Below are 18,654 nucleotides of genomic sequence, written 5' to 3'. Positions count from 1 at the left end.
CCTATAGTGCAAAGTGAAACTTAATTATTTACACTTGTGTAAAGTAAAAGTATGTAGTAAACCTAGTGTTAAATGAAACATGATACAATTTCCTTGGTGCAAAATACAATTTAGATTTAACGAAACTAATCTGGTGTTATAGATATTATTATGTTTTCTATAAATTTAGACAAATCTAAAAAAAAAGGTTGTCTTAGAACAGGCTAAATTAAACACAATGGAACAATTCAAAAGCGTATATTCGCGGGAGTAACACGGTGTGCGGTGATATGAGTGTTACATTTCTTAATTATGTACCGCATTCTACACGATGGATTAGAAAATGCTTCACATATTTGAATCCGGATTTAGTATATAATGTTGCTATCCACAAAGGGATACGTGTATGCAGAAGCATAACTCTGGTAGTACATAAAAGAATACCAGCGAATTGAATAGTGAAAAAAAAAGAGAGATGAAGTGGTCGGTATGTCCGTTTAGTTCATCTAATAATCCTGCAAGTAATTATAGAGTCAATGGGTCATTAGTACTACGGAACCGTACTTATTATAAACTTAATTATCCGGCCGTACATTGCTAATCTCATCGATACATCTGGCCACTTATCCGTTGATGCATGATGATTAGTCAACACAGCAGGAGTATTGTGTACACGATTTGGTAAGACGATTATTAATTGGGATGTGGGCTGTGGCCAAGTTCACACGTACGTATTAGTATTTTTAAGTTAATAAAATTGCGTAAAACACTCCTAGAATTGCATCTTATCTCCTTAAATTAGATATCTACTCCACTCGATATCGATAGCAAAAGAATACCTTTTTGGACTTTAAAAAGTTAACAAAACAAAACTAAAACCACTTATTCTTTACATAGATTGAAAAACAATCACCCCCACCATTTTTTCACAAACATGTAAAAGGACTGCACGCTAATATATTAGAAGAAAGCAGGGTTTTGGTTACAGCTAAAGATCAGCCATTGCCAAGGAATAAGGAAGAAAAAAAAAGGGAAAGAAACTGACCATGCAAAGGCAAATAATCTTGGTATGCTACTGACCACATGGTGGAGCTTATGGTTGGAAAGAAACATAAGAATTTTTCGTGCAAAAAGTTGGAACAAGATCGAGGTTGAGCAGCTCATTTTAAACCGCCCTGAAGGGTGTCCCTTTTTTCTTTTTAACTAAGTGGACTTGTGATTATCCTCTAATCCCCTTGAGCCTCTAAACTTCTTTCTTATTATTTTTTTGAACTTTACTCCTCCTCAATATATCCGGTAGAGCTACTGTCATAGTTTCCTTAAAAAAGGTATTTGAAAACAATAATCAAATATACAAGTGTAATACTATAATAAAGTTTTTTCAATAAATTTTTCATATGAACAATAAAGATTACATTTTAAATTATACTCTATCTGTTTTTTAATAGATAACGCCGTTAACTTTTAAACACATGTTTGATTATTCGTCTTATTCAAAAATATATATGATATAAATCATGCTTTAAGTACTTTGAGTGATAAAACAACCCTCAGCAAAATAAATTATAAATACGTAATTTTTTTAATAAGACGAATGATCAAACGCGTGATAAAAAAAATTTAACGGTGGGATTCATAATTTGGAATTACAAAATAAATGTCTTTTGAGTAAGTGGTTGTACAAGCTAATAAATGAGAAAGGGGTTTGGCAGAACTTATTGAAAAGGAAATATCTTTATAACAAGTCTATAACCCAAGTGGACAAGAAACAAGGTGATTCCCTTTTTTGGTCAGGGCTTATGAAAGTCAAAAGTACTTTTTTAGATATAGGCTCTTGGATTGTGAATGATGGGGAACAAATAAGATTTTGGGAAGATAAATGGCTAGGTAACTTGGCTTTCAAGGATAAATTTCCATCTTTATATGCTATAGTCCGAAGTAAATCATCCACTATTGCCACTGTTATGGGATCTGTTCCGCTTAATGTTTCTTTTAGAAGAGCTTTAGTTGGTCAGAATCTTGTATATTGGCATGAATTGTGTGCTTCTATTGTACATATTCAATTAAATCCTTCTTCTGACTGTTTTAGATGGAATTATCATCAGAATGATAGGTTCTCAGTAAGGTCAATGTATCTAGCTTTAATTAACAACGGTTATATTGAGAGAAACAAATATACATGGAAATTTAAGATGCCGCTTAAGATTAAGATCTTTATGTGGTACTTGCTTAAGGGAGTTGTGTTAACCAAGGATAATTTGGCGAGACGGAATTGGAATGGTAGCTTAAGATGTTGCTTTTGTATGAAAAATGAAACTATTCAACATCTCTTCATAGATTGTCATTATGCAAAATTCATATGGAGAGCAGTTTAGTTTTTTTTGGTTTTAATCTTCCAACTAATATATCTCATATATTTGATGGGTGGCTTTTGGGGGTTGATAAGAAAAAGAGTAAACTGATACTGGTTAGAGCTTCTGCCATTTGTTGGGCTCTATGGTTGAGTAAAAATGATTTGGTTTTTAATAAATCACCATCTATTTCATATATGCAGGTAATTTTCAGGGCAATGCACTAGCTCCGGTTTTGGGCACAGCTACAAAGGTGTGAGGATGATGGGGAGTTCCTAAAGATTGCATGCCGCAAGTTGGAGTCAATGGTTATGCAATTATTTGCCAATTATGGATGGAGGTTCACAAATAGACTTCAATAAATGTGTTCTCCTTATTTTGACTTGGTTTCCTCTGTTTTTGTTTGGTGTGTCCTATTTAGCTGAACTACGCTCTTTTCTAGATTGCTATAATGTAATAATTGGCTGTAGCTCTTTTTGAGCAAAGGCCGGGATGTTAAATTCCATTATCTAAAAAAATCTATTAAAAACAGAGATGATATTAAGCACGAGTAACTTCACCTTACATTGACTGCACACGTCGATCCTAATTAAAATAACATTTTCTTTCTTACCAGAGTGAAGACTACCGTACCGGCTAAAATCAACTGAGTTTATTTAATCTCATATTTAAAAAATTAACCCCCTATCAAATTACAACTATAAAACACTCACCCCCTTAGCTTCCCAACCTCCTAATCATACGAGTTTGGTTGCCATTTGACACCACCACGTATAGGAATTGAAGTGATCGAGAAAAGCTGAGACCACGTCGTCGTCGTCGTGGTGGTTGTGCTTCTCCACCACCACCAATCCGAAAGATCCAAAGAATCAAATTAAGAGCTTAGCTAGCGATCTCGATCGATCGATCGAGCAGCCGCCATGGCCGCCACCAACTCATGATACGACCAGAATCGCCGCCGATCGACGACGACCAAGAAACGTAGTGCGGTGTGGTGTTTGATCTTGCTGCGGCCTCGCCGGCCGGCGGCGATGATGGTGATGGGCTACTTGCTGGCGCCCAAGAAGGGCGGGAGGAGGAGGAGGGGGAAGGATCAGCCGTCGGCGGCGGCGCATCACGGCGATAACGACGATGGACTCCGGGAGACGCTGCTGGAGCAGCAGCAGCAGCCGGCGTCGTCGTCGTCGCCGACGGCCGGTGGCGGCGGCGTGCCGAAGGGGTACTTCGCGGTGTACGTCGGCGAGGAGGCGCGGCGGTTCGTGGTGCCCACGGGGTACCTCCGCGAGCCGGCGTTCCGGGACCTCATGGAGCGCGCCGCCGACGAGTTCGGCTTCGCCCAGGCCGGCGGCCTCCGCGTGCCCTGCGGCGAGGACGACTTCGAGGATCTCCTCCGCCGCCTCCGCCGCAAGAACGGCGGCGCCGCCGCCGCCAAGGCTAAGAAAGCCATCAGCTAGCCACGCGTACGTATACGGTATATATACCGTATATATATATACACGTACGTATTTACACTAATTTTATGGATTATATAGTACCTAAAATACTGGATTGCTTCAGGTGCAAGTGCAAAATATAATGTAGAGACGAGAGAAAAAAAATTCAGAATTAGCATGAATATGCATGGGTAGCTAGCATAGTTGCATCATGCTGCAAGCAGATGCATGGCGTGTTCTTGGTGACTTTTGCTTTCAATCCATGGATTTCTGGAGAAGCAATTGGCTTAGACAGTAGCTTTGATGTGCATGCAAGTTAATCTATGGAGTAGTACATTTGACAGAGTGATTAATTAAGAGATTAATTAATTCTAGTTTCTTTCTTTGAGCCATATATATATAGTTCATGGTGGAGAGAGACAAATCAAATTAGCAGATGAAACAGCAAAGCTGTGAACTGCAAAAAAGCATCTGCAGGAGAGGAATTTCTGATGATGATTGGTTGATCTGAACTTGGAGGAATTTCGGTTCAGGTTATTGTACATAAACCCAAAAGATATAAATATCTATAGGGTTTTAGGAACTTGCGCTTTTGCGTTTTTCAAGTACTGAAATTCCGTGCTGAATATATTTATAACTGAAGAAATAATTTTGTTTTTATTGGTAGTTGGAGGCGATAGGAATATGGGATGATAGTATATCTATCTCACCCATCAATTGAACGTCATGGATCATGGATGAACAGATGCAGTACCCTCTATGTCCATTAAAACTGAATGGGTTTTTGCAATTGGCAGCATGCCTAGTTAATGTAAACTGGTCATTTTCAAAACAGAATTGATAAATCAGTCTTAACAATTTTGTAACTTTGGATCTGGATCTGTGCAATTCAAGAATGCCTGGCTGATCACAATGAGTGCAGCTCTGTGCTGCATTTTGAAATTCAGGGAATTTTTGTGTCTGTCAGTCAGACTGTCACTAACTTATCTCTGCAAAAATGTACTTATTTCCCAGAATTTTGAGGGTGCTGCCAATAGAACAAATCTCCAAATAGAGCAATCATTGTACTCCCCTTACCAGTTGGGGCCAGACAGTTTCGCCTGATGGATTTGTCTTGTCAATATTATTTAGAGAAACCTAATTCAGTTTCAGGAACTCGCCCAAGTTCAGAGTACCATTGAGATTGGTTGTTTTCAGCTGTAACTTCAGATTCTGAGATACCACCAAAATGATATTGATCTTATTCTTTCACTCAAAAAAATGTTCTTTTAATGCTATCACGGCTATGTTTCTACACTCTACAGGAGATGATATATTCGGAGATGATGCTAGTTTAATTAGTATTAGCTTAATTAAGATTCACCAAAATATGGAGAGAGTTTGGTCCCAATCCCATACATGTGTTCCTTTGAGGACCAGGTGTGATTGCCATGTGAGCATGTACTATAATCTTAAACATTATACAAACTCACATGATTAAGAATATGCTAGTACCATCACTAGTCAAGATTCTTCAGAATGGAGCTTGCAGTAAGTAAAAATGGCTTCTTTTTTTACTTCAAGTGAAGAGTAGGTCTTACCCTGCCTGTGCAGAAGGTTAAAACGGTAAAAAAAAAATCCCTTGCACTCTTGTGACCTACCATTGCTAATCTCTTTAGATACTTGTATTTTGGTCAGTAATTATCATTATTGTTATCTGCACTGAGAAAATACTGAAGTGTAAGCCATTTTCAGCTTTTTCAGTTGCTTATAGGCTTCAGTTTCTGAACCAAGAATGCAGCAAACAAAACAAACCAACATATACATATGAGAGTACTCTGTGACACAAATATATAAATTAGTAGCCTAAAGTTTGCATTAGATCATTGCAGTGAAGAATGAATCCTTCATCTCCTCCCCTTGTACAAACCATAAAATTTTACATATCTCATCATCAATTACTGTCTCTGACTCTCAGTCTGTTGCATTGCATCGCATTGCAGCCAACCTCTTCTCCTTTCTTCAGCAAAAAAAAAGTAGCCGCGAAGAAAGAAAGCGAGAAGGAACGAACGAACGCAAGAAAGGAGAGAGAGGAAAACACACACGCACACACAAATGGCGAAATGGTGTTGATCATCATCATCTGCACAAGATCTCGGTGTCGGAGGAGCAGGAGCACATGGCGGCGGCGTCGTCCTTGGCCTTGGCGTTGCCGTTGCCGGCGGCGACGAGGCGGAGGGTGGCCTCGAAGGCGGCGACGTCGCAGGGGATCCGGAGGGCGCCCTGGTGGCGGAAGCCGAACTCCTCCTCGGCGTCGCGGAGCAGCCGCTCGAACGCCCAGTGGCCGAGGTACTCCGTCGGGATCACGAACCGCCGCATCTCCTCGCCGACGTACACCGCGAACGACCCCTTGGGCACGCCGCTCCTCCCCCCCGGCGCCATGGTCGCCAGCTTCTTCCACCTCTTGAGCAGCTGCTGCAGCCTCACGATGTCCCTGATCTTGTTGCTCGCCCTGCCTACACCGCCACCCTGATGATCCTCCATTGCTGCTGATTGGAGTGAGGTGTTCTTGAGCAGCTGCAGGTTGGTTGGTTGAATGGTGGGAAGGAGAATGGAATGGAGGAGATGAGATGGTGGTGGTGAGGGTGAGAATTTATAGGAAGGAGGGGGTTTGCTGCCTCTGGCTGTGAGCCGCCGTCTCGTGAGCTCTCGACTCCTTTTTCGGTTAGTTTAACTGTACAAATCGATGCTTTTTTTTAATGGTAGAGATTAATGATTCTTAAACCCGGTTTGGGAGCTTAAAATTCTGAGAAGCAACTAATACATTTTTTGGATTCTACAACTGCTAAAATCTATATTGTTTGGAGGAGCTATTATAGTAGAAGATGCAATTGTCAGAAACTCCACCCTTAGTTTTTTTTGGGAAAATTGGAACCATGCCATTATAATTTTACAAAATTTAAGATATGTCATCATGACCCACAAGTCATTGATTTATGTGGGTCTTACATGTCATTGAGATACCTGTTTGGCAGGGCTCTCTACCTGTTACAGTACGGCAGATCTCCACAAAGATGAATCTCCTCTGCAGTACATACTTGTGTCACTGATATATGGGCCCAACCCGTGTGGGGTCCATATGTCAATCACTTGAAGTCATAGGGCATTACTGCAGAGGATCTGTTTCCAACTGCACAAATGAAAAGGTGTTTTTTTTTCTTTTACTCTTATAATTTTACTACTCCCTTCGTTCGCAAATTATAAGATTTCAATGTGTGGGAACCAAAGTATTTTCAGCCAATCAGATGATTAGGAGAGGAATTCAAGCAGTTTAAAATTTGACCAACCAGGTGATTGAAAATAAATCTTTTCCCTTAATATTAACATTTAGTAATCAACCGAAAAATGCTTATATTTAATAACGGAGGAAGTACATTGATACTACGGGATCACTATAACTGAAGCATACATGATGTGGGTCAAGGTGATTGGTGAAAACTGAAAGAGAAATGCTACCCCATCTGAACATATTGACAGATTTACTGCATTCAAATACTCAATTATCTTGGTACCTAGTACTTACTAATACTTCCTCCATCTTAAAATATAACTATATAAGAAATTTTGGATGGATGCGACATATTCTAGCACTAAGAATATGGATATATTCTCTATCTAGATTTATAGGACTAGATTGCATCCCTTTCATTCAAAATCTCTTATATTTTGTGACAGATTGAGTAGAATTTAAGCTGAATGTTCTATGGGTGTTGTCCTATCATGGTCAGTCAGTCAAGATTGTGGGTATGGCAATTGATTCTCTCAAGTACAAGATCACTCATTTGCTGGTTGTGATGTGGAAAATTCATGGGCTTTTGTTTACAGTTCAGAAAGAAATGCAGAGTTGGTGGTGGATAAAGAAAATGAATATTTTTGCCTTGGTTTCTGTGGTGTATGGGTGAAGGCAATTGCTCAAGAACTCCTATTATTGCTATACAACGATGATAGATTTTTTCTGTTCAATGAACCAGACAACTCCTGAACTTTTTCCTAGTGTGAAGAGAGCAGAGTGAAATTGCTGCAGATGTCACTTTTATAGTTTTACTGTATGGTATCAAGGACTAGCTAGATGCTTCTTTGCATTTGAACAAACAGCATATTTCCCCTGATCAAGCACCATTTCTCTACCCCTCAAAAAAAAAAAGCACCATTTCTCTGAAGTATCATTTTGAATTAGTAGAGCAGCATAAATGATAAATCTACAAATCTGTATGTACCTGATCAGCATCAATTTGGCTGTAAGTATGGAACTTAAAAGTAAGACCTGAATTCAGAGAATCATCTACCTTACGTGTATCCAACTAATGAAACGCCAAACGAACTGCTCAAGCAAACTGAAAAACATTGGGAACCAAAACAAAATGCTCAGTGGTTTTCAGTCAGTTAGCCTGCATATCACAAACAAAAACAAAGTTTGTTTTTGAGGCTCTCAACTTGCCATTTGGATTGCATCGGTAGATTCATATAATAAAAAGTTGGTGTACTTTTCTCTGACTAGTGCCTATGTTCTTACTTGATCTTGGTTCAAGGCTTCTAACTTTCTTTTTTCTCAGTTTCAAATTGTGTGCATGGGGAGAACATGGCAGGCCTGACTAGTGTGGAGGGAGTTGCATGCTTGCAAGCATGTGAGGAGGCTTCACATGGTATCATCAATAAAAATATGTCCTACTACTTTCTAAGCAAAAGAAAAGAACAATGGAAGCACTGCAAATTAAGATGCCTCTGATGCATAATAATATGATTAATTAGTTCTGATCATACCTGAACTTTTAAAGTTTCTTAACATGAATTGTGTTGAATAATTCAATAAAATGGGTTGATCAAGTGTGAAAATATTTAATGCAAGATTCCCTAATTGTATCAACCAGTTAGACTTCACATTCTTCTATGTATCGTTATAGTTTTCATGTGAATACAAAATAATTGTTTTCTGAAGGTTACAGGTACAATCCAAGTTGCTGAAAGATTCCTCCACCATGCTAATCATGAGCAGGAGGACCCAAATGAGCAATCGATCAGCACCTAAAACCCAATTAGTATATCTTGAACTACCATATGCTTGATTTTGTTCTCTAATCATTGTGCAAGAAGATGGCCGGATCATGGATTGAAAGGGACTAAGTCAGTATGTCCTGGTGCTCTAGGTAGAATATAAACTGCAATTGTAATAAGTTGCATGCACGTTTCAGTACAATTATGTAGAGTGTAGACATTGAATATCTCATTTTTGTACTTTGCTTTCTTTTGTATCCATAGTTTAAACCTGTTTGATTTAGATTATTGAGCAAATTATCCACTTTATCATATCGATAATTTAAATATTTTAAAAAATAAACTTAATAAATAGTTTGAAACAAGCTAGTGGTATAAATAATGCAATAGAAGATAGTTTTTCTAAAAAATATTTTTTATACACATGGAATAAATAATCCGTTCCAATAACTATTCAAGTAGCTGACATTGTAATGAATAAATTGGACTTCATTATGTTCTAGCCAGGTAGTGATTTAGTTCGTCAGAGTTCTCATGGTTCATCTTCTTCTGAAAAAAATGAACAATCTTCAGTTCTGAATTCTGATCAAGTCCTGCTCCCAAATAAAATTTGCAAACATCCATCATCAAGCGTCAACGGTTGGATTCAAACACATTGTAATTAATCTTGAGTTCTTGACTCGAGGTCAGACCTGGGAGTTAGGAAGAACCGAAATTTCAAAGGGCAGAGGCAACTGACGAAGTAGTGGCGATTAGTTATTTCTTCCCTTTCAGTTAAGGTGGCAAGAAGCTGAAGATTGTGTTGTACGTAGTTGGTCAAGCTCGATCTGCTCGCCGTGCTAGCTTAATCAAATTAATTACAGTTAACTACAATAGATTGGTACGGTTTGGATTGTTGTCGTACGATCAAAGAAAAGATTCCCTTTCTCGCAGCCCAACAATAATCAAGAACCGATGCAGATCACCACTACACTACTGGAGTGGAGTAATTTGTTAATATCTCTGAACACAAATCTGAAACCTTAATTAATTTTTAACCATGGATCATGCACAATATAATACACCAAATTTTCTTGTTGGAAGAAGCTACCTGCATGCGCATGTGAAGCGATCATGGAGGTTTGTAGCAACTAGCAAGGGCATCTGTGATCGATCATGTGAAGTCAAATTGCAACAAAATTTTGTCAGGTCACTTCTGCATTTCTGTTTTGGTATGAAGTACGGCACAGGACAGCAGCTTTGTCATGCTGAAGCAGCAGCAGCTAGCTAGCTATCTCTATATGATATACTCCTATCTCTCTGTATATATAATGCACTTGCAGTTAGGACCACCACACTCTACATCTGGCTCATCTTGAGAGATGAGCTAGCAAACCACTGTCCTGTAGCTGGAATTGCAGATAAGATAGATGTACTAGCATTTAGGACAGTAGTGCTATCTACAGAGTATCCATCTATCTATTCCTCTATCTCGGAATATAAACGGAAGCTAAGGAAGTATATATGGAATTAAATGAAAAATGGCTGTGATCGATTGATATGGGTATATATATAGCTGAAGAAACTAAATGAGATATTGTTGCGATTAGCTGAGATATGAGAGTAACAGAAATTGTATACTCCGGATAAATTTTAAATACTAAAAGTTATTACAATTTAGGACGACATATTAACCGCGCCGGCCGTTGATGTAATGCTGTAGCTTGTGAATGTAGCTAGCTAGTGCGGGATAACGGCAGCATCAACCATCAGGAATCGGTGGTCGAGCAGATCAAAGCAGCAGAGTAGGGACCAAACTGAACATTTTGGACAGGCATGCTTGCTTGCATGCATTCACAGTAGTTTCAGAGAACGGCAACCGAGGATATCTAACTGCAGATACGCTGCTGAACTTCTGCCCATCAGTACTCCTCCGTCCAATTTGAAGTGTAGTTGTGTATTTCTGTGTCCAACATTTAATCATTTGTTTTATTTAAAAATTTATAAAAAAGTTTTAAAAAACACACATAAAGTACTATTCATATTTTATCATCTAATAACAATAAAAATACTAATTATAAAAAAATTCAAATGAGGCGGACGATCAAATGGTAGACACAGAAACTCATAGCTGGACTTAAAATGGGACGGATGGAGTAGTAAATTACTAGTAACTTTTGCTCTTATCTTTTAAAGAAGCAAAGGTACTACATCCGTATCAAAATGAAAATGTATGATTGATAACCCTCATTCAATTATCTCTACCTACTTTTTTAATATCTGTGCCTGCTTTAAAAATATTTTACATTCTGGGATGGAGATAGTATATGTTTACACGATGGTGTAAATACAGAACATGCATGCTTGCAGAGTTGCAGATGATGCAGTTTCTTGTGTCCAACTCCAACGGGGAGGGATCAAATTGAGTTATATTAGCTGAAGGCATTATAAACTAATTGGACTGCAACGACCAAGAAATGCGCCGCGCATTGCATACATAAACTGCCATAACCGTTGCTGATCGTGCCCAGCTAACTAGGTAGGTTGGTTCAAGGTATAGTGGCCAGCCAATGTCGTTGCACATGCTGGATGACACACTACACTTGCTAGGATGAATGCTACGGAGGTACTCCTAGCTAGCTTAGCTAATTAATTATATACTCCCTTCGTTCGAGAATGTAGTAACAGGATACGATAAGATTTACCATACGATAACGAATCTAGACATATGAGATATGTGTAGATTCGTTATTTTAGGATGGATCTCATCCCATCCAAGGTCATTACAAACCAATGGCGACAAAAGGCCACATCTTAGGTAAAAAAGAGACAAATTTTAGGTAAAAAAGAGAGAGATAAATTTAAGTTTGGACTTTGAGATTTGAAGATTTGGCAGTAATGTAATTCATGTCTATACTTATCTCTGGTAAAATTTTTTTTATGAATTTACAAAACTTATAGGTTTCGTTTTTAACGGGTTTTCACTTATTTGATAATTAATTTTCATTAGATATGTCTTAATATATCTATTATCATATCATTTACAACCAATTTAATTGCTTTTTTAGTAGGTGGATATAGAAACGTAGTACATGATTAATGTCTAGCTAATGCTATATTATTAAATTATTTTATTATAGTCTGCTATATCTGGTTACATATATATGATATTTTTTTCTCTTCTCTCTCCAACTTAACACAAATCTGAGATAGCAACTCAAATAAATTCATTTGCATCTTCTTATTGCCGTTGGCGTGACCTGCAGCCGTTGTCGTGTCATCGATCTGAGAGTTTAGTAGACAGTGGCAAGGGCAGGGCACTCTGTTTTGGGCCTGATTTCGTAGGAGAAAGCTCGCGTCAGCGAGTGGCCCGTCAAAACGAGCCCACTTCCCACACGCAAGAGAAATAGAGGCCCAGAATAGGGTAGTAGAGGATATTGGACTGGGCTGGCCGGCCTTACGATGCATCCGTTGAAATTGTCTCCAGTATTTCGCACTGGAATAAGTTCACCGGACGTCCCTCACTTTACGCCGAGTCTGTTTGAGGTCCCCTAACCGCAATACCAGAATGTGTACCCCTAAACTATGTAAAACCGTCGAAAAAAGGTCCCGAGACAGTATTTCGCTAACGTGGCATCCTAGTCAGCAAAAATAAATAAATAAACATATGGGGCCCACATGTAAGTGAGAGAAAATAGTGTGGGCCTCACATTTCTCCTTTCTTTTCTTTTTTCTCTTCTCTTCTCTCCTGATTCTCTTGAGCAGGCGCGGCGGCAGACGAGAGAGAGGTGGCTGGCGACGGAGCGGGGGCTGTAGGGGAGGGGGAGAGAGGTGGCCGGCGCGAGGTGGCCGGTGCAACGGCGGTGGCGGGAGAGGAGGTGGTCGGCGCGACGGCAGCGGCGAGAGAGGAGGAGAGGAGTCAGTCGGTGCAACGGCGGCGGCGAGAGAGGAGGAGGTCGGCGTGACGGCGAGCTCGTCGGCGGAGAAGAGTAGCGTGCGGCGCGGCGTGGCAAGGCGGCGAGGGAGAGGAGTGGCACGGCTCCCGTCTCCTCCCTCTCCGAGAGCTCGCCGACCTCCTCGCTGCCTCCCTCTTCGCTCGCGCTCGTTGGCATCCCCGCCCTGCTCACCGGCCTCCCCATCTCCTTCCTCTCCGTTCCTCGCGCCTCCTCCTCGAAGTAGCGGTCGTCGACGTTGGAGCCTCCTCCTTGCCGGTCGCCGACTGCAGCCACCACCGGCCACCATGACAGTTGTGCCCAGGCAAGAGAGAGGGAGGGGACATCCGCCGCCGGCCGCGTTTGGCGCTCATCCGCTCCCGCTGCCGCCCTCGCCAGTGCGCTGCGCGCTGCTCCTCTCTGCCACCAAGCTCGCTGTCGCGCCGGCCACCACCTCTCCTCCTCTCCAGCCGTCGCCGTCGTGCTGACCGCATTTCTACCCCCTCTCCCGCCGCCCCCACTCCGCCGTCAGCCACCTCTCTCCCCCTCTCCCGCTGTCCCCACTCCGCCGTCGGACACCTCTCTCTCCTCTGCCAGTGCGCCTGCTCGAGAGAATCAGGAGAGAAGAGGAGAAAAAGAAAAGAAAGGATAAATGTGGGGATCACTCCATTTTCTCTCACTTACATGTAGGCCCACATATTTATTTATTTATTTATTTATTTATTTATTTATTTATTTATTTATTACTGACTAGGATGCCACGTCAGTGAAACCAGACGGTTATACTGCCTCGGGACTTTTATTTGAACGGTTTTACATAGTTTAGAGGTACACATTTTTATATTGCGGTTAGGGGATCTCAAACAAACTCAGTGTAAAGTTGAGGGACGGCCGGTGAACTTATTCCTTTCACACTTAAACACATCATGGTGATGGTGGCATTCTACTGCTAGCATCCTTATTTTTTTACTCCATTCGTCTATTAGTATATTACCCGTTGATTTTTTATACACGTTTGACCACTCATTTTATTTAAAAGTTTTATAAAAATGAATAAGATATAAATCATGCTTAAAGTATGTTTAGTGATAAAAAAACTCCTAATAAAATAAATGATAATTACGTAATTTTTAATGAGAAATTTTGGCAAAGATGATTGATGGGATAAGTAGTAAACAAATTACCTTACGTGTATGGACAAATAGAGGGCTAAAATCGCGGCTCCATAGTTTGCTCTTTAGTTATCACCCTCAACCAAAATTTAAATTTTAAAGTTTATTTTGATGCTTTTTCACAATCGTTTATTTTTCCAGTATTAGCTTTTAAATCGCTAAAAACATATATATATAATTTTTTATCTATAACTCTTTTCACTAATAAACGTTCATTTATAATAAACTGTAGACATAGAAATGATGAAACTGCTTTGTACTTATGGACAGCGGGAGAGAAACGGCAGCAAGCTAGCAGCGTGCCGCAAAGATACACACAGGTTAGTAGACCTAAAAACTACAGTATCAATCAAGAAATTAATGGAAACTCAATTTCAAATTTTAAGTTCGAATTCAATTTATTCTGATCGGTCTGCTTCGGTTGCTAGTCGATTATTCTGGTCGTTTTCTCAACAACAACGAATGGTGTTGGTGGGAGTAGGCAGACGTGACGGCGAGGCTGAGTGAGAGTGGAGAGCGACAAGAGTGGCACATGAAAAATGTTCCTTGATGCAAAGAAGGCAAGGAGCAGGTGGCTGACTACTTGTCAAAAAAAAAAAAAAAGAAACTAGAAATGTTAGCATCTCTGCTTCTGCACACAAGCAGCTTGTCAAAATTTTCTCACTTATATTATCAAAATGTTTGTCCTACTAAGAAAGCTATACCATCAGCTAATCTAGCTAAAGATGTATATCCATGTACTATATATGCATGCAAAGGCAACGGGTAAGAAAGAGAGAGTGACTTAAGGCCTTGTTTGTTTCAGCTTATGAGAATTATAATCTAGATTATTAAGCCAGATTGCTATAAGCTAGATTATAATAAGCTGATATAAAATAAGCTGTGAGTTGTTTGTTTGTCTGGATTATTGGAGGCATGGATTATTGGGTTTGAAAGGCTAAAGTCTATAATGCCCTCAGCTATCTGTTCGGTTGATGGCATAGGTGGGTAATTTTTCTCAGGTATGTAGGGGTAGTGGGTTTTTAGCCACTCAATAATCTGAAAAAAGCTCTTTTAGAGCAGTTTATTAGATTATAATAATATGCTATAATAATCTACTTGTTTGTTTCAGCTTACTCCTAATAAGGTAGATTATAATAATGCTAAGCTGAATCAAATAGGGCCAATCTCAAGGTGATCCTAGCAGATGAAAAATTTATATATTTATACTACCTGTTTTCTATTCTACGATACAGTTAAATTCTTTAATTCGTTTATTTATTTATGTTGTTTTTAAAATATTTATGCATGACAAATATACTGTAGGATCGTAAAGGGCCTTTCCCATCCCAAAAGCTAGCCATTGAGGTGAGGGGCTCCCCCACTTATATCTTAGGTTATTTGCCCTTCCACAACTAATGTGAGACTATTCAACATATACTAGATGTACTACTTACTTGAAGTACTTTTTAATGATAGATCTTGTCGTATTTTTTTTTAATTTGACTTTACTAAGTAAATAAATATTATTGATCAAACTTTGAGGAAAAAATTGTATTTTCTTACATTTATACTCATTATAAGTAGCCTAGCTACCCGATTATATGTACAAATAACATATATGCAATTTAAACCACCTACTAGTCCGAAACCTCTATAAATAAACTTTTAAAAATACACACCTATATATATATATATATATATATATATATATATATATATATATATATATATATATATATATATATATATATATATATATATCTACTACTACTTAAAAAATAAGAGGTGCTTCCATCGTCCATCAAAAAAACCGGGTGAAAAAAAACCGGGCAGAAAAAACCAAGTTTGTCCGATAAAAAAACCGGACGAAAAAAAAAATCCGATCCAAAAAAAAAGTGAAAAAAAAAACCGGGCGAAAAAAACACCCGTCCCTGGCAAAAAAACACCCGATCCCTTAAAAAGGGAAAAAAAAAGTCCGAGAGACAAACCGTTTAATGAATAAAAAAAGCGAAAAAAAAAGAGTCCGATTCCCTGGAGAAAAAAAATCTGATTTCCCTGGAAGAGATCCGATCTGTATTGGATTGGAGAAAAGAAAAAAACACTTCTCTAGGTGCTTCTGTCGTCCGTCAAAAAACGGGAGAAAAAACCGAGCGAAAAAAAAAGAAAAGTCCGATAAAAAAACCTGGCGAAAAAAAACCGGGCGGAAAAAAAACAAATATGTCCGACAAAAAAAAAGGAAAAAAGGGAAAAAAATACCGAAACGAATCCGACTACATCGACGCGGTAAAAAGAGTTTAAAAAAATAAAAAGAAAACTGTCCTATTCCAAAGAAAAATGAATTATATGTATCGTGGAGCAAAAAAAAAAAGAAAAGTCCGATAAAAAAACCTGGGCGGAAAAAAACCGGGTGGAAAAAAAACAAATCTGTCCGACAAAAAAGAAAGCAAAAAAAGGAAAAAAATCGAAACGAATCCGACTACATCGACGCGGTAAAAAGAGTTTAAAAAAATAAAAAGAAAACTGTCCTATTCCAAAGAAAAAGGAATTATATATATCGTGGTAAAAAAATCGACCGGGCGAAAAAAGAAAAAAATAGTCCGATCCGAAAAAAACAGGAGAAAAAAAAATGGGCGAAAAAAAAATTTGTCCGATAAAAGAAAAGGAAAAAGCTGAAAAAAATCTGACTCCATCGACGCGGTAAAAAAAGGCGAAAAAAAACTTTCCGATAAAGAAAAAGGAATTATATGTGACGCGGTAAAAAAAAATAAAAAAACCAGGCGAAAAAAAAGATAAAAGTCCGATAAAAAAACGGGGCGAAAAAAAAACAAATCTGTCCTATCCAAAAAAAGCCAAAAAGGGGAAAAATCAAAACGAATCCGACTCCGTCGACGTGGTGAAAACAGGGCGAAAAAATTCCAAAGTAAAGGGAGAAAAAAAAATCAAAACGAATCCGACTCCGTCGACGCGGTAAAAAAAGGGCGAAAAAAATCCAAAGTAAAAGGAATTATATGTGACGCGGTAAAAAAAATCGATCGGGCGAAATAAACCGGGCAAAAAAAAATCTGTCCGATCCAAAAAAAGGGGAAAAAATCAAAACGATTCCGACTCCGTTGACGCGATAAAAAAGGGCGAAAAAATTGTCTGTTTCTAAAGAAAAAGGAATTATACGTGATGCGGTAAAAAAAATCGAATCCTATTATATCTAGAAAGGTTTGACACTATGTGAAAGTGGTGAAAAAAACCCTTCGTAAAAGAAATGCACGAGAAAAAAAAATTAAAAGGACGGAAAAAAGCGCGGAGGAAAAAAGTCAAATTTATATTCGTCGTTTTTTAGTCCATTTATATATCTTCTTTATCTCTAATCTAATCTAATCTAACTATAAAAAGAGAAGTTTCTACAGTATATTAAAAAAGGAAAAAATGCGCGAGAAAATAAAAACGGTTTAAAAAAACACGTGAGGGAAAAATGTCAGAAAAAAGCACAAAAGAAAACGCGCTAGAAAATAAAGTTTCGTAGTTCTAATTTTCTGATTGTTATCGACATGGTTATGCATGAAAAACGTATATTATCATTACGTTTTTTCACCCGTTGCAACGCACGGGCATATTTGCTAGTATATATATATATATATATATATCTCACCACGTACATATGTAAAATTCTAAGATCAAACCTTGAGTTATTGACACTGACAAATGAAAGCGCTCCTCACTACAAAACTTTGATTATTTTATAAAAACATGGTGATTTTTTAAAAACTTGAGTTGGTCGTTTCTCTACCACAAGGTTTTGTCCTTACAAGGTTGTAAACTATATCACCTCCTCTGATTTGTTTTAAAAGCATGGTAGTTCCTGCGTAATAGGTGGTAATCTTCACCACATGTTTTTAGTTTCCAAGTTTCTAAAGTCGTATAGCACTCGGCCAGTACTCGCAACCATATATAGTAATAGTTACTCACTCCGTCCCAAAATATAATAATTTAGGATTGGATGGAATACATCCTAGTCCAATTAATCAATCTGGATGATGAGCTATCCAGATTCGTTAGACTAGAATATGTCTCTTCCAATCCTAGGTTGTTATATTTTATGATGGAGGCAGTATCTAACTAGTGTTTCTTCACGCATGATTTCATTCCAGTGGGTGGAGTCATGCACTATAATTTTAAGATTGGACTTGAGTTTTTTTTTGGGAGGGGGGGGGTGAAAGATCAAAATTGAGTTAGTGACAATGACATCTCACAAATGAAATCGCTCCTCGTATGCATGTATGTACGGAATTTTTTAAAATCGTGGTGGTTCCTAGCTAGTACTCTCTCCGTTTCTAAATATTTGACACCGTTAACTTTTTAGCACATGTTTGACTATTCATCTTATTCAAAAACTTTTATGAAATATATAAAACTATATGTATACATATAAGCATATTTAACAATGAATCAAATGATAGGAAAAGAATTAATAATTATTTAAATTTTTTGAATAAGACGAACAGCCAAATATATCTAAAAAAGTCAATGACGTCAAATATTTAGAAATAGAGGGTGTATGTGGCAATCTCCACCACAAGTTTTTTTTTTTGTTCTTTACAAGGCTGTAAACTATATCACCTCCTCAGTGTATGTATGAGATCTTTTTCTAAATCTTCAAATCATACTAGTAGTTCCTGCCTAGTAGGTGGCACTGTGGCAGTCTACACTCTACAGGACTCAACAATTAACTAATAACTCACTTAGGGTAACATCTATCTGAGAGCAGAGATAGATATAGCAAGGGGCAGAGCCACTAACAGTC

General features: G+C 38.5%; 2 protein-coding genes and 1 pseudogene across 2 annotated transcripts; 2 read left to right on the top strand and 1 right to left on the bottom strand.

The window, feature by feature from the left end:
* Positions 1–1,943: 1,943 nt before the first annotated feature.
* Positions 1,944–2,557, top strand: LOC136357048 (uncharacterized; annotated as a pseudogene).
* A 506-nt stretch (positions 2,558–3,063) lies between these two features.
* On the top strand, positions 3,064–4,155 carry LOC9268586 (auxin-responsive protein SAUR19). Its single transcript, XM_015785927.3, has one exon. It carries the CDS (start codon positions 3,362–3,364, stop codon positions 3,782–3,784), a length of 423 nt encoding a protein of 140 aa, XP_015641413.1. The 5' UTR covers positions 3,064–3,361; the 3' UTR covers positions 3,785–4,155.
* A 1,439-nt stretch (positions 4,156–5,594) lies between these two features.
* Positions 5,595–6,412, bottom strand: LOC4341972 (auxin-induced protein 10A5). The gene has a single exon (XM_015785928.3). It carries the CDS (start codon positions 6,284–6,286, stop codon positions 5,882–5,884), a length of 405 nt encoding a protein of 134 aa, XP_015641414.1. The 5' UTR covers positions 6,287–6,412; the 3' UTR covers positions 5,595–5,881.
* Between the last annotated feature and the right edge of the window lie 12,242 nt (positions 6,413–18,654).

This window comes from Oryza sativa, chromosome 6 (genome assembly GCF_034140825.1).
Source record: "Oryza sativa Japonica Group chromosome 6, ASM3414082v1".
In the NCBI taxonomy this organism is placed as follows: Eukaryota; Viridiplantae; Streptophyta; class Magnoliopsida; order Poales; family Poaceae; genus Oryza; species Oryza sativa.
This window is presented reverse-complemented; position numbering and strand designations above follow the sequence as displayed.